Raw genomic sequence first — 25,937 nt, forward strand, 5'->3', positions numbered from 1 at the left:
CCATTTAAGGAGGAGGCCAGGCTAGCTATCTCTTCACTTCTGACCAGGCTACACCTCTTATGGACTTCTCCATCACGCCCCCAAACAACCAGGTACCTTCCTTTCCTCTCCCCACTTGGTCCCCGTCCCCTTCAGCTTCCTTTAATCCATACCCAAAAAGAAAACTTTGCTACAACATAAGCAGTAAGCGATTGTCCAGCCTCTGCTTGAAGGCCTCCCATGAGGAGAAACCCCTTACTTCCAAGGCAAGTCTTTTCACTTCTGAACTACTCTAAGGGTTTTTCTTGATTTCAGTACTAATTTTCCTCAGCAATTTCTACACATCGCTTCTGCCAAGTGACAGCCCTGCAAATACTTGAACACAGATATCATGTCCCTCCTTTAAGTGTCTCTCCAGGTTAAGCATCCCAGTTTTTTCAGCTGATCCTTGCCCTGCCAGGATGCTTCCTGGACCATCAGTGTCCTCCCTAATCTACAGTGCCCACAACTGAACACAATACCACACATGTTCACTAACCAGACCTTACTTCTCCTAATGCAGCCCAACATCACTGTAGTGATTTTGGCTGCCATGTCACACAACAGATATATATTAAGCTTGTAGTCTACTAAAGCGTCCAGATTTTTTTTCAAACAAACTGCTGCATAAACAGGCCTCCATTTTGTTCTTGGGTTAAAAAAACAGTTCTACAAGTGTAAGACTAGTGAATTTCTCCTAGTAAGATTCAGTTAAGAGAAAGAATGACATAGTGGATAGAAAGCTGGCCTTGGAGCCAGAAAAATGAGGAATCCTAGATAATGGGTTCAGGTTCTGCCAGATACTAGCTATGTGACCCTGGATAAATCATGTAATTAACCTCTCAGTGCTCTAGCCCAGTGGTATCAAACTCAAATAGAAATGGATCCCTATAGGCACATGTTGACTTCAAAAACCATAAATCAACATTATCTATGTCATACTGTATTATCTTGCTAAACACCTCCAATTACATTTAATCTTGTTCCCATGACAAGCTCTTAATTTGACACTTCTACTCTAGCCAACTCTTCAAGCCTGTAAATTGCATAAAAGGTGCTGACCTGAATTGATACAGAGAGTTGTCTTACCTGGGAGTACCTTGTATTAATGAAATAAGAGGACCTGCTCCTATGGGACCCTAAGAATCAGTCATTACTCTAGCCTTTAAAGATCTTTAAGGATAGGGGGCAGCTAGGTGGCGCAGTGGATAGAGCACCGGCCCCAAAGTCAGAAGGACCTGAGTTCAAATCCGGCCTCAGACCAAACATTTGACACTTACTAGCTGTGTGACCCTGGGCAAGTCACTTAACCCCAACTGCCTTAAAAAAAAAAAAAGATCTTTAAGGATAGTGGTTGTCATCCAGTGAGTTAGCTCTCCCTCCATGATTTGTGTCATATGCAAATTAAATAAGCATGCCACCTATGCTTTTATACAAGTCATTGATTAAAATGTTAAATAACACAGAACTAAGTAGGGATCCCTAGGGTACTTCACTACAGACCTAATTCCAGGTTGATGTTACAGAGGCAAAGACAGAAGGGCTGATATATTTTCCTTCTTTCTGACATGGTTAAGTCCATCTTGGAAAATGTCCTCCAGTTAATACAAAGTGAAGAGACACATACTCCTCTATTGTCCTTATACTTTAAAAATCTTTCCAACCTTGTCTTTGTTTTCAACTATTCAAACAGACAGTCCTACTTGTGGAAATACAGATTCGAACACCAGAAAACCCAAAGCTAATGGAAAACAGCCATGGTTTCCCAAGGACATACTTCAGCCTTCAAGACCTGAAAAGGGGGACTACTTTCTAAAAGGAGTATCCTCTTGCAACATATTTGTCTGTGTCTTATGTATTGCTTTAATAAACTTCTACTGTTCTGCTATAAGCAAGAAGTAGCCTTCTTATCAAATTATATACTCTTTGAGTCCAACTATCTAGTCTCTACGAAATACAAACAGGTTTACTATTGTTTGGCCCACAACTCTTTCATTTTTTCCAAAAGAACAGCTTAAGATACTTAACAAAAAGCTTTCCCTAAAATCTGGGTAAGCTATATCTCCAGCATTCCCCTGAGCTTGTAGTTAAAATACCCTGTTAAAAAAATAAAATATAACAACTTCACAAGTGTAAGACTTTACATTAAATCCTAGTGAATTTCTCCTAGTAATATTCAGTCAAGAGAAAGTGTGACCATTTTTCATGAAGCTATGTTGGTCCTTTGTAATCACCACTACCTTTTCTAGATGCTTACTAAACATCTTTTTGATCCAATCTAGAATTTTCCAAGGAATCAAATCAAGCTCACTGGCCTACAGTTTGCAGACTCTATCCTTCTCCTTTTTTGACAATCAGAACATCTTCCCTTCTCCAGTCTTATGACACCTGTACCATTCCCCATGATCCTTCAACTATCACTGATGTTTGGCTCATCAATCACATCAGAACATCACTTCTTTAAGTACTTGACTATGCAGTTCATCTAAGCACCATGACTTGAATTCAACACTGGCAACTAGGTGTTTTCTTTCTATCTCTGAACTTATCTTGGGTATCGACTCCCTAAGTAGCCATTTTGTTCTGTCCCTTTCCAGCTGACAGTTACTCTCCTAGGCAAAGAAAACCGAAGCAAAATAAAAATTCATGAACTTTGCCTCTTTTCTGTTGTCAACTAACTTCTCTTAGCTTTAGTTTCACCATGTGTAAAATGGGAATAAAATAGTACCTCACAGAGTTTTTCTGACAATAAAATTTGCATTTTGCAAATCTTAAAGCTCTATATAAATGTGAGTTACCATTATCACTGTTGTAACTGTTGCCTCTGACAGCAGTCCTAACTCTTCTTTGATCTTCCTCTTTCCATCAGTACTAATAACAAAAAACAACAAATATTTAATAAGGAAGGGTAAGAGGAAGAAGTGACTATATTAATAATGATTGGTGAGGGATGTTGTTCAGTCATTTTTCAGTCACGTCCGACCCTTTGCAGCTCCATTTAGAGTCTTCTGGGCAGAGACACCGGAGTGGTTTACCATTTCCTTCTCCAGCTCATTTCACAGATGAGGAAATTGAGGCAAAAAAGTTTAGGTGACTGGCCCAGGGTGACACGGCTAGTGTCTGAGGTCATTTTTGAACCCGGGAAGATGAGTCTTCCTGACTCCAGGCCCAGCACTCTATCCACTTTGCCATTTAGCTGTCCCTAAGAGATTCTGTGGCAATTATTTCTTGATCTATCAAAAATAAGAGAAACTCCTAAGATTCATTGTGTCAGACAACTACTATACACTTCAGGTGATTCATGTCAGAGGATATCTAGACAGCACTCCTAAGATTATAAAGACTTAGGCAAGAAAGTGAAGACTTTAGGCACCGATGATTTTTTCATCACTGCTTATGGTAAAGCAAGATTACCAACAACTCTAAAAAGAGGAAAAGCTTCACCATAATCAAGGTAACCACAGCTTACCCTCAGTCCTAAAATGTCAATCAATCAACAAACAGTTATTAAACACCTCTCTGTATTAGGGACTTTCTTAGATGTCAAGGATAACACTAAAGATGTGAACCTGGGTGACTAGAAATATGCACAGCTCTCTAATTTCTTAAACTGAACAAGCAGGAGAATTTAAAAGTACTATCACTGTTTTCCTCTGAACACACAAAAAGCCCCTCTACTAGCACCTTTCTCAGTTCCAAAAGTAAACATTGTTTTCTGTGGCAAACTGTACATTAATGCCCCTGACACACTTACTAGTTGTCTTTTTTTTCTTTTTAGCTGACTTGATTTTGAAAGTTATACCAATAATTGCTTTCTACATGGTATTCAAAACTAAAAAGTCTCAACTATGCAAATGCTTTCTACGAGATTCAAAATATCTGAATTTAGGCTTTACTTTCTCTTTACATATCTATCAGGTATACCCTATAAAGCAAAGTAACATTTCAGAGTAACATTTTTATGAGGAAAGGTGGTCATCTAGCCTTTCAAGTTATTATAACTACAGCGAGCTAACGCTTACACAGTCCTCTTCACAACTATTATCTCAGTTGATGTTCACGACAACCCTGGGAGGTAGGTACTACTACTAGCCCAATTCTACTCATAGGAAACTGAAGCAAACAGAGGTTAAGTGACTTGCCAAGGGTCAGTTTTAAAATAGTAAGAATCTGAAGCAGGATTTGAACTCAGGACTTCCTGACTCCAGGCATGACATTCTGCTCACTACACCACCTTGCTGCCCTTGAAAAATAAGCATGGGAATTTGAACTGGATGTAGTACAAAACAGGAGCTACCAACAATTCTTTAATGAAGTAACAGGACAAAAATTATATTTTAAGATTATCTTGGGAAGGATATGGCAGACTGGAGTTGTAAGAAACTAGAAGTAGAGAGACAAATAATGAGGCAATTGCAGTAATGCAGACCTGAGGATCTAGAAGCCTAGACCAGACTAATGGGAATGGAGTTTAAAAGATAATGAAGGGAACAAAACATGTTCTTCCTCACTTCAAAAATTCAATTCAAGTCATCAGATATTTATTAAGCACTCACTACGAGGAAAGCACAGGAATTGAAGGTACAAAGTTAAGAAAGTATACTATTCACTTAACCCTGAAGGAGCTGATAATTTCATATAGGGGATAAACTATGTGCACAAATAGGCAGAATTGAAAGGTACAATTGAACTTACAGCTGAGGGACTTTAGACATCATTTACTTTAACCTTTCATTTGACAGAGAAGGAAACTATAGTTCCAGTGGCCTAAAGCAAGATTATATAGATAATAACTATCTAAGGCAGTATTTGAACCCAGTTCTCCTGTGGCACATGGTACAGTGAAAGAAGTCCTGGATTTGGAAATAAAGGTCCTGAATTTGAATTGTGGCTCACTTACTATCTGTAAAACCTCTATTTCCTCATCAGTTAAAAAAATGGGGGGAAGGGGACTTGGAGTAAATTATTTCTGAGGTCTCTTCCACCTTCAAACTTTTACTCCAAGGGCCAAGAAAGAATCCAAAGTTCTCCAAAACTTTTTGAGGACAGAGATTAAATTATATTTGGCTAAGGAGATAAAGCAAAGCTTCATGGCAAAAGTGGTGCCTAAGTTGGGTTCTAGCAAAAGAAAAGTATTCCAGCAGGTAGAGATGGAGAAAGAATGCCTCCCAAGCACAACAATTGGTCTGCATGAGCACAAAAAGTGAGAGATGAGACCAAGAAGCAACAAACAGTTCAGCTTTCCTGGAATGGATAATATATAAAAGGATGTAGTATGACATAAGATTAGAAAAGTGGGTTCAAGAGGGCCCTAAATTCATCCTAGAGGCCACAGGCATCACAGAAGGTTTCTAAGCAGGGGAATGATGTAAACATTTGTAGATAGAGCAGACAACTTGGTGAAATATCTAATTTAAAGCAAGTATTTGTATGTCTAGCTCTAGGCTCTCCATGGGCATAGTGAAGCCCCCTGAACAGTGACTAAAAAAGCAAGTATGAGACAGTTTCTTCACTTTCCTTTCCACTCTAAAATAAACAGATTTAAGTAAGCTGTAAGTCAGACCAATAAAACATTTTTCTTACTATTTGGTAAGTAAGAAAAATGAAAGGTCTTTTAGGCCTCTAATCTTTATTATTATGCCTATGGAATGTAAGAAATTGGAGATATATACCTGAAATCAGTATTTTCTTGATCATGGCTCTCTTTCAGAAGATACATCACCCTCTGCCCCACTGCTAGCACTGGGGTCATCCTTGCGAGAAACATTTCTTTCTTTACTTGACTCAGAAGGTCCTTTTGCTCTGGTTTTTTCTTTTCTCTGCTGCTGTTTTTCAAGCTTTGAAAGCTGGGGAAAAAAAGAAAATATATTTGTATACATGATATACATATATGTGTGTGTATATGTATATGTGAGATAGATAGATAGATAGATAGATAGATAGATAGATAGATAGATAATCTTCAAAAATACAATGTATAGCTTCAGTAATAAGCTAATATCCCAACAACGGTTTAGCTATACCAAAATAATATTAATCATGCAACTAACTCATTTAAATAGCTCAGTCATAGAATCACAGAATTTTGGAGTTGGAAGGGATCTGAGAGACCATCTTCTCCAATCCAGATCCAATTTGCTGACAATATTACACCCACATGCTTCTCTTTGAAGAGCTGATAATTAAGAAACCATGAAAAAAAGAAAGAAGCCATGAAACGCTAATTCAGCTGTGAAGAAATAACTATGGAATTTTCTTCTCTGGAAGATCTTTTTAAAAAGAAAAGACATAGCAATCCAAAACAGTTCATGTGTCTCTCAAAAGGATGAACTGCATGGTCTCTTGAAGCAACATTTCATACAGTACCTTTTTCTAATAATGATGGCAAATTTTAGTTTTCTGTGGAATCCTGTCTTGCAGTTCATTTCTTAAATGAGATAACACATATAAAGGAACTTTGTAATCATAAAATATTTTTATTGTATAGAAAGAAAACCAATCGGATCTCGCTACTCTTTTCGGTTGGTTAAACTCCCAAGAATATAAACTTAGCACAAGATGCTCAGAGTAGTCTAAAAATAATAGCTCAGATTTACATGGCACTCTACAGTTTATAGAGTCCTTTTCACAAAACTAATTCTCTAAGGAAAGATCACACTCAGAATTACTGACCCATAAGCTCCAGTCACCATCTTCTCATTAATCTTCACTACTTTGTAAAGTTATGTCATGAGCAGATGTTATTATTCCTATATTACTTTTGGGAGAAACAGAGGTATACAGTGGCATGGAGGCCTGCTCAGCAAGTCAGCAATAAAACAGAGAAAAATAGTAAAAGTCTCTTAATTTTTAGTCACGCCTTCAGCAAATGACTCCTCTTCAATCAAATGCTTATTTCAATCAAATGTACAGATTTCCCTAGGTCTTATAGTTGTAAATACTGTTTTTATTCTTACTAGGAACATGCCAAAGTACGGTGCCATTTTTGTATCTCTCAGATTGGTCTGCTCTGCATGTGAGCAAAACCTAATTAGTGTGAGAAGAAAATAACAAAAGGAAAATGTAAGTCCTGAGAAGTCATAGTTACTATGATTTTTTTTTATAGACTCTAATGTGGATGGAAAAGTTCTGTTTCAACCAACTCCTTGCAAGGACTTCAAGGAAGTATTTTGCAATGTTAAGTTATAGAGATCAAATGTCCACTATTATTTTTTAAAGACTACAAGTTTTTTATTATTGCTAAGACTGACTACACCTGCAGTCTCATTGCTGTAAGAAGATGAAATTATTCATGGCATACTGAAAGGGTCAGAAACTTCCAACCTAATTTCCTTAAGTGAGGACATGAACTATTAGACATATAATATTTACTTATTCTTCCAGCTACCTTCTCTGCCACTTACAGTTTTAGAGAGCACTGAGAAGTTAAGGGATTTGCCCAGAATTACATAGCCAGTATATTCAGGGGTGAGACTTAAACCCTCATCTTCCTGGCTTCAAGGCTGCCACTCTAACCATTGCACAACACTGCCTCTCAATGCATTCCATACATCACCAAATCCCATACCTTTGGTATTAAATACAGCCTTGACTTTGGATGAATCACATTTCCCTATGCCACGATTTCTTCATTTCAAAGATGAACTTTAATTTGTATGATACTACTCTTAACAAAATGAATTCACATTACATTGTTATTTTAAGTTATAATTAATAGAAATTAAAAGGACTTAATAAATATACATATAAATGTATAACTATTTATTTGTAATTAATAATAAATTAAATAATATTTAATAAAATTATTCTATGGCGTAGGCCAAGTTACTCAAACTCTTTGTGGATCCATATCTGCAAGTCCAAAAAAGGTTAGTCAGAGAACATTAGGTTACAAATGGGTTTGAAGGAAATTTACAATTACTACAACTGAGATGAAATAATAATGAGACTAATACATAATCATCTACCATAATACATGTATTTGGGATTCAACTATACACGTTTGCAATTTCCAACAAACATCGATTAATAGCCTTCTACATGCAAGGCATTACGCTAGCCATTAGCTGGTATACAAAGACATAAAAATATGAAAAGAAGCAAGTTCTATCTTCAAGGAGTTTACATATTACTAGAAGATGCAACATGTGAAAAAGGTTAGTGGGGCAGTTAGGTGGTGCAGTGGATAAAGCTCCAGCCTTGGAGTCAGGAGGACCTGAGTTCAAATCCAGACTCAGACATTTGACACTTACTAGCTGTGTGACCCTAGGTAAGTCACTTAAGCCCAACTGTATCACAAAAAAAAAAAAGGTTAGTAAATAGAAGATAATCTAGGGAGAAAAGAACACTGACAGATAAGGGAATCAGGAAAGGCTTATAAGAAGGAGGAAGCACTTGAACCAATACCTGGAGGAACTTAAGGATTCACAGAGGTAGAGGTGAACAGGCAGTGCATTCCAGAAATGGAACATGGCCTGTCCCAGTAATCAAGTTTTGCTGTAATATAGGGTCAATCATAGTGATGTAGAATAAGTTGGGAAAGGGAGGCAGAGAAAATATAAAATGCCAGGTTGAGAAGTTTGTATATTTTTTTTTACAGAAGCAACAAAGAACACCTGATTTTTTTTTTAATACAAAGGTAACATAGTCAAACCTGTGTTTTAGAAAAATTATTTTGGCAACTATGTGGATAATAGAATGGAAAGGCACAGACCAATTAGGCTTATGCAACAGACCAGATGAGAAATAAAAAGGGTTGTAGCTATGTGAGAGGAGAAAAAAGGATAAAAAGGAGAGATACTACGGAGATAGAAGTGATAAGATTTAGAAAATGAATGTAAAGATTAGGAGGGAAAAGTCAAAGATGACTCTAGGGTTGGGTGATTGGAAGTATAGAGACTTTCAACAGAAAAAGAGAAATACGGAGGAGAGAACAGTTTATGGAATTAGATGAGTTTAATTTTGAATATTGTGAATTTAAGATGCTAACAAAACATCTGGGACTGGAATTCTGTTAAGATGGGGAATACAGAAAGAAAGGGGGCCTGAGGAAAAACCCTTAAGGACACTTACAGAAATAAGGCAACAGATAAGACTGTTCAATCCAGCAAGGAAGACTGAGGAGAAGTAGTCAGTAAGGTCAGAGGAAAATCACAAGAGAACACGGCCATGAAAACCAAGGGTGAGAACATTCAGGAGAATCCAGTGCCAAAAACTTCCACAAGATAAAAAGAATAATCCATTGGATTCAATGGTTAAATGATTGTTGATATATTTAGAGGAAACAATCGCCTTCAAGGGATAAGATCAGAAGCCAAATTTCTTTCTTTCTTTCTCTTTTTTTTTTTTAACAGTTGGGGTTAAGTTGACTTGCCCAGGGCCACACAGCTAGTAAGTGTCAAATGTTGGTCTGAGGCCGGATTTGAACTCAGTTCCTCCTGACTTCAGGGCCAGTGCTCTATCCACTATACCACCTAGCTGCCCCCACAAGCCAAATTTCAAGGAGCTAAGAAGAGAATGGGGAAAAATGGTAGTGATGGTAGGAGTAGAAGCATGAATAGAAGCAGAAGTGGTAGGACTAATAACAGCTCACATTTATGTCATGTTTTAAGGTTTTACTCATGGAGAATCCCTAAGGTTCAAATTCAGCATCTTACTCCTCCTTACAAACAACTGAAAGCTGTAAGAAGCAAAAGTTGACATCCTGACAATGAAGAATGTAAAGAGAAACTATACAAAGTAGAAATAATAACTCAAACAGCACAGCAGTCTGAGGCTATTTACTATAAGGAAAAATAGCTTTACCTACCTCAGTTAGCTTGAAGGACATTACTATATTTATAGTAAATATAATATTGATACTCATAATGATGGCCCTGAGTCATCAAGAAACATTTAAATTATATTAGCATATTCTATTTAAGGTGGTATGATTGAAGTAACATGATAAGCAAGATGGCAGTGTAGGAGTTTTCCAAATACTTCTCAACCTAAAAAAATTCCAGAAAATGAAATTTGTGCTATAACTAGAGTAATTAAAAGCAAATCCACTATATATTAAGAAGTGTAATACATATTAAAAAACTGACAAACTGACCAAGAAATAACACTGGAGAACTTAAATACTTAAAACCCCTATAAAATGTCCCTATCTGTAGCATACTCCAATGGGTTAAGTAAAATCACCACAAGCAAACTCAAAAGGGTCTGGATGTGGAGGGCCCTGCCTGTTTCCTCCATATCAGTGACCCAGTCTAAAACCTATCCTCCATGCATACACCAAAGTTTGTTCTTTTTTTTTTAAAACCTGATTCTGCCTCCCCATGGGAGCCACTGAGAAACACACAGGAGTTAGAAGGGAGAGGCTTCTGTGCTTAAGAGAAAAGAATCTAGAAATCTAGTTGAGTTAAATTTTACGCCTGCCATGTTTCCTCTGGGCAGGAAATCAGCTGGTCCTCCATGCCTCCAAATCAAAGATGTTCACAATGCCCTGCCTAGGGGGTCTATGTAGTAGCAAAAAGGGAGTAACCAAAGAGAAAGAATACTAGAAACAGGCTATAGGAAATACAATAACCAAAAAAAGCATTAAAAAAATCCCAAGACAGAAAGTATAGATGTATAAACCTCATACCCAAAGAGATAAACTAGTGATTAGACTCAAAAAGACACTAAACAATTATTACTATGAAGAAAGATGAACCAAAAATACCCAATGAAAAAAAGGAATTCTGTAGGATTCTCATAGATTATGGAATAATAGCAAAAATTTACATAAAGCTTCAAAAGATTTAAATTTTTTAAAAGACATTACTTAGTACAGTAGAAAGGGCAGCTGGGTGGTACAGTGGATAGAGTGCCAGACCTGGTGTCATTGAGACGCATCTTCATGCTTTGTTCAAATCTGGGCTTTGACGCTTACTAGCTGTGTGATCTAGGGCAAGTTACTTAACCCTGTTTGCCTCAGTTTCCTCATCTATAAAATGAGCTGGACAAGGAAACCACTACAGTATCTTTGCCAAGAAAACCCCAAATAAAGTCATGTGGAGTTGGACACAACTGAACAAGTACAGTAGAAAGAGTATTGGATTTGGGGTCAGAGGACATAGGTTTGAATCCTGATTCTGCTATTTTTACTTCCTGGAACTTCGGGCAAGAAACACTTCAGTTTCCTCATATGTGAAATGAGGGCCACATGATCTCTTAGGTCCCTCTAGCTCTCAATCCATGTTCCTATCATACAATACAAAGATGGAAATTAGATGTTTCCTATCATACAATACAAAGATGGAAATTAGATCAGAAATCAGAGCTCAAAGAACAGAATTAATAAAGACAAACAACAAGATTGAGCTGAGAACACCTGATTAAAAAAAATCCCTAAAGAAGGTAAAAGCTCTGAATGAGAAAATGATAGCCTTAGAATTTAAACTAGTAAAGTGGAAGAAAATTAGGCAGAAGAAAAACAAAAGACAGTAAGGTGAAAGAATATATGAACTGAATGACCTTGAAGACATGATGAGTATAAATAACTTAAGGAAGGTAAGTCTCCTGGCAGAACACGATAAATCAGGAAACCTAAATACTGTGCTATAGTAAATAAAATAAGAAAACTTCCCAGAACTTTTGAATGTAGCAACAAAGTACTGACTGATCAAATGTAAGAATCTCCACCACAGAAAAATCCAATGTTTGAGACTCCAATAAATGGTCATTAAATGTCTCAATTTCGATACCAAACAACACATTTAGCAAGCAACCAGGAGAAAGTTCTTCAGCTTTGAAGGAAATGTGAATCATTCAATTTGAATAATTTTAAGATTACTGCAACTATGAGAAACCAGAAAGGAGAACAGAATATGACATTCAAAAAAGGTAAATAGTTCAAGTTGCAATGTAAAATGCAAAGTTGAGCCTAATCAATCAAAAATATGACTTAAAGAGAGGCTTTTGAGACATTTGGGAGGGAAGGAGGGGTGGAGAAAGCAGATATTAGAACAACCTACAAACATTCAACATAAGAAAAGCAAACGAATACAATAATCTAGAAAAGACTAATTGCATCAAATTTCTAAAGTTTTTATAAGCTATTTTTTAAATTGTTCTGAGGGAAAGGAGAGAAAGAACAGGAAGGATCATTGTGAGACAAAAAAGAATGGAAGGGGCTAAAAGTTTAAAGAGACCTTAAAGAATAAGAAGGCATGGAAAAAGAGATGAATTAACATATCAGAGACTAAATCCCATAGTCAAAAGTCACTATGGGGAAAGGGGAGGCAAGAGGCAGAGAGGAGCTAGAGATGAACCCCACCCAGACCACAGGTGAGCATAAATGGGATAGTATTTTCATTAGTCTCTCAAATGGAGGTTTTTAGGAGAATAAGGGAAAAGTAATTTGAGTAATGGAGGGCAGAGATAAGATGACAGTATTGGAAGGCAGGTCTCATGCTAAAGAGGAAATGAAAGTGTACCATAAAAGCCTGTTCCCATAGGGAAAATGAAGGTTTATGTCTTTGGTGAAAAACAAAAACCTAATAAAAAGTTCCATTTGAAGAGACTGGACATGATAAACCATATTACGTGGGGAAAGAGTTATGCTTCTCAAGGCTGTATACTACCCTAGAAAAGGTACAGCCAGCACAGAGTGAGAGAGAGACAAAGAACTTGAGATAAGACAGTTTGGCTTCAGAAGCAAAAAATGATCATGGTAGGAGCAAGCAGAGAACAACCAGGCCTCAAGACTTAGAAAACAGAGTGATACACACCACACGGCATTATTTCTTTCATGAGTCGAATTTTTGTGAGGCACAATATAAAAACAAAATAAAACAAAAAAGAAAGTTAAAAAACATAAATAAAGAAGGGAAAAGTAAGCTAGTCAGGATCTACAAATGCAATAATTTAGGATTAGTAGAATACTAATTTTGGTATTCCAAAAGTTTTTTCTGAATAGTAAATACAGAATAAAATAGTAACAAGTAAGGATATAGTCCGTGAATGGAAGAATAAAATAAAGAGAAGCATAGAAAGGAATAGAAATAAGGAAAAAATAAAAACTTTGTTTAAAAAAAAGGCATTACAAAAGAATGTTACTTAAGCTAAAAGAGAGTACAGGCAGAAGAGGTTGTATGTGTGTATAAGATTTTGAACTACATCCATAACTGGAATGGCAAGGTGATAGAGTATAAACAAAGAAACAAATAGAAATTAACTATTCAAGGAGCAGTGAGGTTAGAGTAAGTAAATTGCAGCTATAGGGCAGTTGGGGGCAAATAAGAGGGAAAACAATCTATAAAAATAAACTACCATCAAAGTAGTATCAGCTAATGACAGAAACAAAGAGAATAAAAGATGAAGGGAATGAAAATCAATAAAAAATAAAGGGAATAAAATATAAACTTAACAATCATAACTCTAAATGGATTAAACAATCTAATAAAAGAAAAGCAAATGGCAGAATGTATAAGAAAACAAAACCTAACAATTTACTACATCCAAGAAATGTGCCTAAAAATACAGACACAGACAGAATAAAAATGGGAGGCTGGAACAAAATTTATTATGTATCAGATGATTCAAAAAAAAAAACTGGAGTTAAAGAAATGAAATTAGAAACAGCAAAAATTAATATTTGCAATGTCAACAGAAATAAACAAGGAAACTACATTATGCTTACAAGTGTCATAAAAAAGGAAAAATATTAAAGGTAAATATACCAATTGTTATAGAACCTAAACTCATAAAAGAAAAGTTAACTGAATTTCAAAAAGGCATCGATAGTAACACAACTACCAAAGCCAACTACTACTAAAAGTTCTCTTTTAGAAATGGATAAATTTAACATGAAGATAAATTAAAAAAGGAAATAAAAAACTGAATAGACTTCACCCAAAAGAGCCCCTCACATCATCTTCTGAAGCTCCTAGCTATTAAAAGCCTGAAAAGGGTACCAGTCTTCTCAAAGTCTAAATTTAAAAAGCTAGAAGCAGACAAGTGATCTTAATTGTTAAAAGAGAAAGTATAAATAAAATGCTTAAGAGGTAAAGAGAGGTAAAGAGAAGATTAAAAAAACAGAGAGATAGCCAAGTCACAGAATTTCAGTTGAAAGTGGACTTGAAGGCCACCTAGGTCCAATTCACACCTGGAAAAAACCCTCTCTACTGGGTACCTACAAGTGGTCACCCAGAGAAAAGACACTTACCAAAAGAACCATTATCTGTTTTTTTAAATCATATTAAGTTTTTATATCACGTTAAGTTTAGATTTCTCTTTATTACAAGTTACAAGAGCAACTCAATCTCTTGAAAACAATAAAAGGATTCCTCTATTAACTGAGCCTCACACGGAAAACTTCAAATGTTTTTATTATTTCATAGCCAAACAGAATATTTTTATTTAAATGATGGCAACTGACATTTAGCCTCTGACTGACTGATCTTTTTAAAAAAAAAAAAACAAACAAAAACAAACCATGATTGGCAATAGTACTTTGCTGAAGTCATTTCCATCATTTCTCTATTTATAGGAAGAGGATATTAATACAGTGCAATTAATAGGAAAAAATAAAGTAGGTAGAAGGCATCAGGTTTGAACCAGGTCATGAAGGTCCTGGGACTAATGAATGCCAAGCTAAGAAGTTTGTGTTTTAACTGTGGACTGTGCAGTTGAAGGTTTTTAAGAAAGCTACACAATCTGACCACATGTGGAAAGAAAGTTGGCTTTAGCAGTTGTGTGGCAGAGGGCCCGGGAAGGGAAAAGACTGGAGACAGGTACCTGACAGGTGAGGAAGTGATGCTGATAGTGCTAGCTAGTACAAGATGATGGCTTCTACAATTGCTTCTATAAAACAAAAAGTAGGATTTCCTTATGGACGTAGCATGTGAGCTTCTGGACAAGTTAGAAACCCACAGGTGCATTAGGAGCAGGAAATCAAGTATCAGAAAGCAACTCTTAACAATAGCAGCCAGCTTAAAAATCTATGTGGCAGGGTGGGATGAAGGGGGTAAAAAATAGTACTGATTAATTTGAGAGGAGAAGATTAAAGGCAACACTAAATAAATAGCTTTTGGTATCATGGTCGTTCTTATAATTTAGGATTCCTAAGTTTAAAAACTGCACACATATTCTACAAGTTCCTGAGAGACTAGGGGTAGTTACGGTAAAGACTGAGCAATGAGCATGTTCATGAGGCAGCAGGGAAGGAACCAGTACCTTGGAAGAAACGGAACATGAGGGAGAGAGAAGTGAGGGGGACAGGAGAAGAAAGGAGGGAGAGACAGACAGGGAGAGAGGAGGAAGGGAGACAGACAGTAAGACAGAGAGAGACAGAGAGAGGATGGGAGGGGGGAGGAAAAAGGGATACACAGAGCCTACTGAGTACCCTAGGCAGTTGAATCCTATAGGCTCTATAAGATAGAGGAGTTATTGTAAATCCACCTTTAACTTCAAATACTAAATTATAGTCATCAATATCATCAATAAAAGGTTAAAACAGAAATTATAATGTGGTAGGCCCTTCTCCTTGAAGAAGTACATTCAAGTAAAAAAGAAGTGAATATGAACATCAGAAGACCTTAGTTCTGGTACAACCAGCTGCCATTTTTCCCTCAGTCACAGGAATGTAGAACTAGAGGAAGCTGTCTATTATTTCTCTTCAGTGTCTTGTCCCAAGGTTAGGATGTCTAGAACATTAATTCTCCTAAATGGATTAATAATCAGAAGAGTTGAATTTTAATCCATGATCTACCTCTAACCTGCTTTGATAACAGGCAATCACTTAACCTCCCACAGGCTTATTTCTTCACTGTACAAGGACATATTGAACTAGAATTATAGAATCTTAGATTTAGAAGGGATGTCAGAGATGATCTCAACTAATCTATACCTGAAAAAGAATGCCCTCTACAATATAATAATAATAATAACAATGATAGTTAGCATTACATAGCACTTCCAAGACTTGTAAAGCATTTTGCATGTGTTATCTCATCTGATGCTCACAACTTGTGAGGTAGGTGTTAGTAATAGTACCATCTTACACGGAGGAAAATAACGCTGATAAGTTCAGTGATTTGCCCAGATCTTGGGGGAAGACTAGAACTTGGGTGTTCCTGATTCTTACATCTGGCACTCAATCCACTGCACCTGAAGACCTTCAGGGAAGTAGAATCAATTCCTTCTAGGAGTAATGTATTCCAGCTTAGGAACTCTTAATAAAAAGTTTTTCCTTCCATCAAATTAAAATCTATCTCAAACTTATGTACAAATACGTTCTGCCCCTGAAGCCAAGCAAAGAAAATTTAATATTTCCTTCCACATCACAAATACTTAAATAGTTATCATGCACTCTCTAAATCCTCTCTTACATACAAGAAATATCTCCAAATCCTTCAACTGATCCTTATATGGTCCTTTGGCTGCCCTCTTCAGAATCTCTTATAATATGTCAATGCCGTTCCAAAAGTGAGGCACCCATAACTGAATACAGCACTGCAGTTAAGGTCTGACCTCAGGAAAGTACTGTGGGACTATCATTTCCCTTGTTTTGCTTTTCTTAATGCAGTCTAAGATCTCCTTAGCTATCTCATTCACTGTATCACACTCAGGTTATATTTGGACTAAAAAAATTCAGCTTCACAAATATAGGATTGGGAATATATAGCTAGAGATCAACTCCTCCAAAAAAGATTGGGGGTCTTGCTGAAGCCAATTCAACTCTACTCTTGTCCTCTACTCTTGAATGCCTAACCTGATTTTCCTACCAATACAGTCTCCTTTCCCAACAATAAGCAATCTCAAAAACAGAATGGTCTGCCTCAGAAGGTAGTGTACTTTTCCTCACTGAGGGTCTTTAAGCAAAGATTGGATAACCAGTAGATGGAATATTGTAGAGAGGATTTTTGTCAGGTATAGATTAGACTAGACAAACTTTGCACATGAAGGTTTTTAGTAAAGGCTGCATGAATACTTGTATACGTAACAGAGGAGATTCTTGTTCATCTATGAGTTGGACTATATGGCCCCTGAGGTCCCTTACGACTATGAGAGTCATGTTATTTTCTAATTCTGTCAGAGAATAGAGAAGACCTTGGTTTTAAAAATACATACATGGACATACACAGATGTAGATGTTGTTGCTGAAGGCAGCTAGGTGGGACAGTAGATGGAGTGCTGAGCCTGGAATAAAAAAGATTCATCTTCCTGAGTTCAAATCTCACCTCAGACACTTATTAGCTGTGTTACCCTGGGCAAGTCACAGAACCCTGTTTGATTCAGTTTCCTCATCTGTAAAACTGTGTATGTATATATGTATGTATATATATACATGTGTGTGTGTGTGTGTGTGTGTATAGTATATGTATATGGACTTGTCAATCAATTGATCTTATATTCTAGGTCAATTGTGGGGAATTTTTTCCTGACTTCTTGCGTCTCTGGGAGAAGACTAAGACAAAAGAAGGAGGAGAGGACCTGAGACAAATAAGGGGAGAGAAATTATGTAGATGGCAATGAGGGTTTTGGATTAATGAAGCAGGTCAAAGGTTGAACTTGGAGAGTCAAAATTTGGAGGAGAACAATCTTCAGGCCCAGATACTAGACCAGATTCTATTAAAGTTGAAAGAGGAGCAGGATCAAGATCAATTAAGGAGGATATAAGATTAAAGAGGATTAAGAAGGATCAGGGAGAATTAGGGATTAGAAGAGGAAGAATCAAGAAGGTTACTAATGAGATGAGGCAAAGTTAAAAAAAGGTAAAAAAATTAGAGGGTAAAACAAGGACAATATTGATGAATGGGTAGAAATATTGGTGAATTCAGAGGCTGGTGCAAGGATAAAGGGGAGGTGACTGTGACTGTGACTGTGACTGTGGCGTTACTGAAGAGATTAAAGAAACAAGTTGAGTCAAATTATTACTAGGTTATAACTGGCTATAAAAATTTTAAGCTGATACTTAGGGTTAGGGTGTAACTACTCCCTAAATAGTTTTGAAAAACAAGGCTGAAAATCTCGACTAGTATGAAAAGTAGGAAAAATTGTGAAGTAAACTGATTTAACTATGATATTTCTATTTCTTCAGTAGCTGAGACACTACTGTTTTCTAAGTGTACACTGATGAGGAAAAAAAAAATGAAGGGATTTGAAGAACACCTTGCCATACTCCAGATTATTGGAGAGAATGAAGTGTTCCTAAAGGAAAGAGAAGCAAGACTTCAATGGGAGAAAAGGAGATCTGAGATGGAGGGGAGATATCACCTTTCTCAAGATGTTTAAGCACAGAAGAGAATCACATAAAGGGGAAAAGGAAGGGAAAGAACAGTCGGACAATGAAAGCTTAAAACAGATTTAAGTTTTTTTCTAATGAGTAGTTATTCTGAAAAAAGATTTTGGGATTTTAGTGGAGTGCAAGCTCAACATAAGCCAACAGTGTAATTTTACAGCCAAAAAAAATCTAATGAAATCTTAGGCTGCATAAAGAGAACCATGAATGGCTTCTAGGAATAGGAAGGTAAATTTCACACTGTACTCTGTCCTGGTCAGACCTCATCATAAACACTGTATTTAGTTGTAGGTACCACAATTTAAGATAGACATTGATAAGCTGGATATTATCTGGAAAAAGGCAACTAGTATGCTAAGAGGCCTTGAGTCCATGTTATATGGAAATAAAATGAAGGAATTAGAAATGGTTAGCTTGGAGAAGAGAAGACTCAGGGGCAGAGGGAAAGAGGGAGCACACAACGGTAGTGTTCAAGTATCTAAAGGGCTATCATGTGGAGAATGGAATAGATTTGTTCCACATGCCCCTTCCCTCTCCACTCCCCTTCAGGCAGAACCCAGAGCAATGACTTGCAGTTTCAGAGGCCAATACATGCTTGGTATATGAAAATGTACAATACAAATATACTGGAGATAGAAAATCAATTTAAAGAATTATTCTGGAGCACTATTAAATCTACTTATACACAATAATATATCGCCCTTTATTCTTTCCCAACCTCATTTTGATAAATATGCTAACAAAGACTAAGGATATTAAAAATAAATTTTAAATGTATGGGGTGGAGCAAAAAGTCATAAAAAACATGCAAATGTTGAACAGCCAATGCAACAAAAATTTCACCTAGACCAGTTAAAAAGAGGATAAAACAAAATCTCCATCAATAAGAAATCTATTCAATTAAGGCTGCCAGAAATGGCACAGTATCTGGAAAACACACAGCCTTCCTCTTATTGACCTCCACAATCCCTCAATCATCTTTATATTTGTTTCTCATTGCTCATATCCTTTCATATTACTATTTTCTTATTGCTCCTTCTCTGTGATGTTCAAGTGATCCGGACAAGATTTTCCAAGTACATATAATAAAACACACAGTCTGTACCACTAGATGTGGGAGGTATCCAAAAATCACATTCACACTGATTGCTTTGTGTGAAAATTACATCTTTGTCTAGCAATAGAAATAAAAGTAGACTGTTTTTTTTGTTGTTGTTCAGTCTGCCCAACTCTTCATGACCCCATGGCCCCTAGCATGCCATGTCCTTCTATCCTCCACTATCTCCTAAAGTCTGCCCAAGCTCATGTTTTTTGTTTCCATGACACTATCTATCCATCTCATCCCCTGCTGTCCCCAGCTCCTTTTGCCTTCAATCTTTTCCAACATCAGGGTCTTTTCCAATGAGTCCTCTCTTCTCATAACGAGGCCAAAGTATTTAAGCTTCAGCTTCGGTATTTGTCATTCCAATGAATAGTCTGAATTAATTTCTTTAAGCATTGGCTGATTTTACTTCCTTGATGTCCAAGGGTCTGTCAAAAGTCTTCTCCAGCACCACAATGTGAAAACATAGATTTTGTGGTGCTCAGCTTTCCTTACAATCCAACTGTCACACCTATACATTACTACTGGGAAAACCATAGCTTTGACTATACAGACCTTGGTCAGCAAGGTCATGTCTCCACTTTTTAATGTTGTCCAGATTTGCCATAGCTTTCTTTCCAAGGAGCAAGTGTCTTTTAGTTTCACGGCTACAGTAGCCATCTGCAGTGATTTTTTAACCCAAGAATATAAAATCTGGCACTGCTTCTATTTCTTCACTCTCTATTTGCCAGGAGGAGGGAGGACCAGTTGCCATGATGTTAGTGGATAGACAGGTCTAAATATACTTCCAAAAAGTCAACAGTATACAACTACACCTGAAGCAGCTAGTTTTCCTAGAAAGCATCCAGAATCAGGATTAGGAAACTTGCTCTTCAAGTAACCTGTAGACTGGCAAGTGATTTATCTCATTAGGACTTGAGTTTCCTTCATATCAAATCAGGATCTTACTCTACCTTCATAGGGATATTGTGGGGACAAAAATGGAGTAACAAAGGTGACAGTACTTTGAAAAGCTAACATGTACTGTTATTATCACTGAGTCATTTCAGTTGTATCCAACTCTTTGTGACCCCTTTTGGGGTTTTCTTGGCAAAAATACTGGAGTGGTTTGCCATTTCCTTCTCCAGCTCTTTTTGTAGTTGAGGAAACTGAGGCAAACAGGGTGAAGTGACTTGCCCAGAGTCACACAGCTAGTAAGTGTCTGAGACCAGATTTGAACTCATGAAGAGAAGTCTTCCTGACTCCAGGCCTGCACTCTACCCATTGCACCACCTAGTTGTCCAGTACATGTACTAAACAAACGAAAAGACTATCTGTTTCCACTTCACAGTAAAGCAAGCACATCACAATCTTCAGAACTAATTTCAAAGGCTTCTGAGATGGTAACTTTAAGAGCCAGAGTAGGGTATGAATGATATAATACAAGACATCACTACTATAAATAATTTAACCCTAAGTCTCAATGACTATGTAAAGTCTTGTACAGAAAATAACACTGTCAACAGTGTCTTTACAGGAAATGAAAGACAACCTCAAAATCAAAAGTACTTATGCAGCACCATAGGGTTCATAATACTTCATATAGGTAATTAAAAAGAGAAACTGGATCAATCAATAATTATAACACATAAGTTTCCTTTGATGGTGCCAAGAGAGGTATGGGATGTGCTATTTTAATTCAAGATCATTTAGTGCTCTAATAAGCATCAGTGAGACATGGAGCATCATTTCTAAGAAGGTACAAGGATGTATTACTAAGAAATCAAAATGGGTTAGTAGGAAAATTCACTCTATGAAATTATTCTTTTAAATACCAAGCCATCATAAAATCTTCGGTTTTAAATGTTTAACATTAAAACTATAATAACTGAGATTACAGATATAATGAAATAGTCTGTAAATAATATTTAGAAATAATTTTTTTCTCATCACTAATATTAGACAATAATCCTACTAGCTGTAGCACCCAGGCTACAGTAGCTATGTTTCCTTTTTTTTACAGAAACAGGCAAAAGATCACATAATCATAAGATCAATGAATTAAGCATGCAACCAAAAAAGCTAACAAATAAAGACAAAAACAGAAACTCTGAAAAGCAGGAAAAAAAATAAAATGGAAACAAAAAACCCACTGAAATGATAAATAAAGCAAAGATTTATTTTAAGATCAACAAATCAAATAGATAACCCATTAGTTAATCTTATTTTTGAAAAGAAAATGAAAACAACATTATCAAAATAAAAGTGGGAATTCACAACAAAAGATAATTAAATTAATATAATTAGGTAAATTTTTAGAAATAATTATACCCCAGCAATACTGTACAATGACTGACTATGAGTAACTTAGCTATTCTCAGCAATACAATGATCCAAGACAATGCGAAAGGATTCATGATGAAAAATGCTATCCATCTCCACAGAAAGAGTTGATGGAGTCTGCACGCAGATCGAAGCATACTATTTTCACATTCTGTATTTTTTGTGTGCGGTTTTTTTTCCTTTGGTTCTGTGTCTTCTTTCACAGCATAACTAATATGGTAATATGTTTACATGATTGTACATGTATAATGTATATCAAATTGTTTACCGTCTGAGGGAGAGGGGAGGTAAGGGACAGAGGGAGAAAATATGGAACTCAAGATTTTTTTAAATTGGGGGCAGCTAGGTGGCACAGTGGATAGAGCACCGGCCCTGAAGTCAGAAGGACCCGACTTCAAATCCGGCCACAGACCAAACACTTGACACGTACTGGCTGTGTGACCCTGGGCAAGTCACTGAACCCCAATTGCCTAAAAAAACAAACAAAAAAATATTTTTTAATGAATGTTTACAATTGTCTTTATATACAATGAGGGGGAAATAAAATATTATTTTAAAAAAAGAAATTATTATGCCAAATTATATGCCAAAACACTAAAAACCAATGGATAAAAATATGCGACCAAAAAATAAACAGATGGAGCAGAACCTAAACAAACTAATCTCAGAAAAAAATAAATTGGACAAGTCAAATACACACACGGGGGGGAGGTAGGGGGAGAAACTTAAGCATAAATGGGTTTATAGTTGAATTCTATCAAATGTTTAAAGAACAATTATTACGTGGTTTGCAAAAATAGAGATAGAAGGCACTTTACCAAAATTCTTCTATGAAACAAATGTGGTCATGATAACCAAAGCAGGGACAAATGAAGCAGAAAAAGAAATTATAAACCAGTATCAATAATGAATATTAATAACCAAAAAAATACCAAATAAAACATTATCAAAAAAGTCACAGAAATATAGTAAAAATTATTCACTACAACAGAGTTGGAATTATACTGGAAGTTCAGGGGTGGTTCATATGGGGAAAACTACAAACACAACAGTTCATATTAATAAGAAAACAACTAAAACTCTGGCTCAAAGCCTTTCTCTACTTCACGTCTGCCCTCATACTAAGATTCTTCAACATGCAAACTGATATTTCCTCAAATACACTGACTTCCCAATTCCTCAGTTTATTCCTTTTCCATTATCTATACTCTTTTCCACTCCACTTCAGAAAGACTGGGGATATGAGGAGGGCCTAGACCAGTGATTTCATTGGTACAGGGAAGTCCTGAGGCAGGTAGGTGGCACAGTGGATAAAATACTGAGTCTGGAGTCAAAAAGACCTGAGTTCAAATACAGCCTCAGGTCTTATTAGTTATGTGATTCTGGGCAAGTCACCTAACCCCTGTTTGCCTCAATTTCCCAAATGTAAAATAGGAATAATGACAGCACCTACCTCCCAAAGTTGTTGTGAGGATCAAATAAGATAATATTTGTAAAGCATTTAATATTTGTAAAGCTATGTGCCTGGCACACAGTAGATGTTTAATACATGCTTGTTTCCTTTCTTCTAGGGCAAGGAACCTCCCCCTACAAATATGTGTCAGCGTATTCTCTGAAACTTAAGAGTCTTAAAGAGTTAACCTAGAACAATGAAAAGTTAAGTGACTTGCCCAGAGTTACAACGACAATATGTGTCAAAGACTGGGTTTGGACCAAGTTCTTCCTGGCTTCAAAGCTGGTTCTTTATCCACCATACCATGTGGCCTCTTAGTAACAGTGATATCTCATACTCCCCACCAAAACATAGAAATAAAAAAATGAGAAAGGAAAGAAAAGATCATCAGTGAAACAGTTAAAAAATAGAGCTAAACAAAGAGAAATTCAGAAAGGAACCTAGACAAGCAGATGAGTGTTGGAACTACCTTGTTAAAATTAATATATACTTTAAAAACCGAGCTATATATATGATAGAGTTTCATGGTGTTACATAATCGTTTTCTTCCAGTTCTTCTTTGCATAAGGAAATGCTCATGTTTGTTGATATCTGTAAAGTTCATAACAATAGGAAAGAACAAAATTTTAAGTAACTACTAACAGGACGCAATGGTCATTGGGAAAGGTTTTACGTAAGAAGTGAAATTTAAATTGAGCTTTAGAGGATGGGCAAGAATGCAACAAACTAAGAAAGGAAGGAAAGATCTTGTAGACCTAAGAAATAATGTAAGCAAAAGAAGGAGACACAGGAGGGTAAAGGGGGGTAAGAAAATAATTCAGTTTATCTGAAGTATAACCAATGAGTTAGGCAGTATATAACAAAAAGATAAAGAGGTAAACTGGCAGTAGATCGTGTAAGGCTATGAATTAGGCAAAAGAATCTGAACTTTACCTAGCTGGCAACATAGTCACTGAAGATTTTTGAAGAAAGCCTTGACTTTACCAGATCTATTCATACCAGATCTCTCTCCAGCTCAAAAGGAAGGATGATTATGTTATTATTGCTTTCTCCTATATTAGGAATTCAAGAAAATTCACTTTATTGTAAAACTTCACACAGCTTTACAATCAATTATATCATGATACCTTTAGGAAGGCTAGATTGGATGGAAAAGAGAATTTGTTGTTGTCCAGTCATTTTCCAGTCATATGTGACTCTTTATGACCCCATTTGGGGTTTCTGTAAGGTAAACAGGATTAAGTGATTTGCTCAGGGTCACACAGCTAGTAAATGTCTGAAAACAGATTTGAACTCATGAAGACGAGTTTTCCTGACTGTAGGCCTGGCACTCTATCCACTGTGCTGCCTAGCTGCTGGGGAGGCAAGGAGATCTAATAGAAGGCTCTTATAATCAAGGTAGGTGATAATCTGAACAACGGATGTGGTGCTAATGGAGACAGAGGGGAGATATGGCTATGTCAGATGCTTTTTTCACAAGTGTGATCTTTCACACCCTGTTGCCAGGCCATCCACTTGAATGGGAAGAAGAGCTAGCTGGTAAGAAGGATGGCTGCAGTAACCCTGGGCAGCCCTGCTTCCTTAGCCATGCTCCTCTGCCATCATGCTGCTGTCAATAGGGTATGAACAGCTTTAACTGTTCTAGATGAAGCAGTCCGCTTCTGCCTGTAACTGCAAGTACTCTGTATAAAACTGAACAGCACAACAGTGTGCTCTCTCTCCAGCTCAAAAGGAAGGATGATTATGTTATTATTGCCTTCTCACATATTAGGAATTCAAGAAAATTCACTTTATTGTAAAACTTCACACAGCTTTACAATCAATTATATCAATGAAATTTTTAATCCTATAGGTTTATTTTCACCACTCATTTTTCCCTTGAAGGGTAGTTTTTTGGTTTTTTGTGACGTCCTTTGGCTTTAGTACTGAGGATGTAGATACCATGCTGGCGCATACTGAGTCTGTTGCTGGAGTGTATAATGCCCAGGCTTAGTCTATATCACTTTGGAAATGTTGGCATAATCATTTGAAATTAGACTGAGAGTCTTTTATATTAAACTTCAGGATCTGTCTTAAGGACATGATAACCATGCTATAGAGTTTACTGAATGTCTCAGACTAATTTTTAGGCATTTGGGATTCAGTAAGACCCCCCAAACACATTTTGACAGTGTTTCCTTTCCCCCCATTTTCAAACTTATTTATGTTTTAAGGCAACTGAAATCCATGTGTTTCTGATTCCTTTTCACTTAACTCATCCAAATGTTGGTTCACAAGAGTCTTTTGATGTCCCAAAAGCATTTGAACCTTTCAAAAAAAAAAACTTGTTTTCTTTTTCCCCTGAGAAAGGAGAAATCATGTTTGTATCCTAAGAAAGAAACATAATATCCTGAAAATTATCCAGGTTACAGTTGGAGACTCCTGGCATCAAAGTTTTTAGCTTTTTCTTAACTTGGCCTAGTTTTTTACTGCTGATTATAGCTACTTCTTATTCATATTAGTGCTTTAGTTCAAACGATGAAATTTTTCACCCTGACATGGACAGTATTTGGGATTACTTTTACACTACAAAGTCACATCCCAAGACTTCCATTCTGGCCAAAAGTTCATCATAAGAAGAGAAGAGACCACCAGAAGTCATCCAGTTTCTATTTTCTGATGTATCGGGACTACTTCTAAATAATCTGAAAAATATGGAATATATGGACATTGTGAAAGATGTACAGGAAGAAAATTCCACAGTTTTCCCAAGGAATGTGTTAATGCTATAT

General features: G+C 36.5%; 1 protein-coding gene across 3 annotated transcripts in view; it reads right to left on the bottom strand.

Moving 5' to 3' along the window:
- The window catches only part of DTD1 (D-aminoacyl-tRNA deacylase 1), a 213,320-nt gene that overhangs the window by 18,128 nt on the left and 169,255 nt on the right, over positions 1-25,937 (bottom strand). For 2 of the 3 annotated variants that reach the window (XM_020986653.2, XM_020986671.2), the window contains exon 5: positions 5,691-5,864. The exons of the other annotated variant lie outside the window; for it this stretch is intronic. In XM_020986653.2, coding sequence (XP_020842312.1) covers positions 5,712-5,864 — 153 coding nt within the window. In that variant the 3' untranslated portion in view covers positions 5,691-5,711. The remainder of the gene's footprint in view (positions 1-5,690; positions 5,865-25,937) is intronic. 3 annotated transcript variants of the gene reach the window in all.

The sequence above is a fragment of the Phascolarctos cinereus genome, unplaced genomic scaffold, assembly GCF_003287225.1.
Source record: "Phascolarctos cinereus isolate Bilbo 61053 unplaced genomic scaffold, phaCin_HiC Scaffold_2;HRSCAF=192, whole genome shotgun sequence".
Classification (NCBI taxonomy): Eukaryota; Metazoa; Chordata; class Mammalia; order Diprotodontia; family Phascolarctidae; genus Phascolarctos; species Phascolarctos cinereus.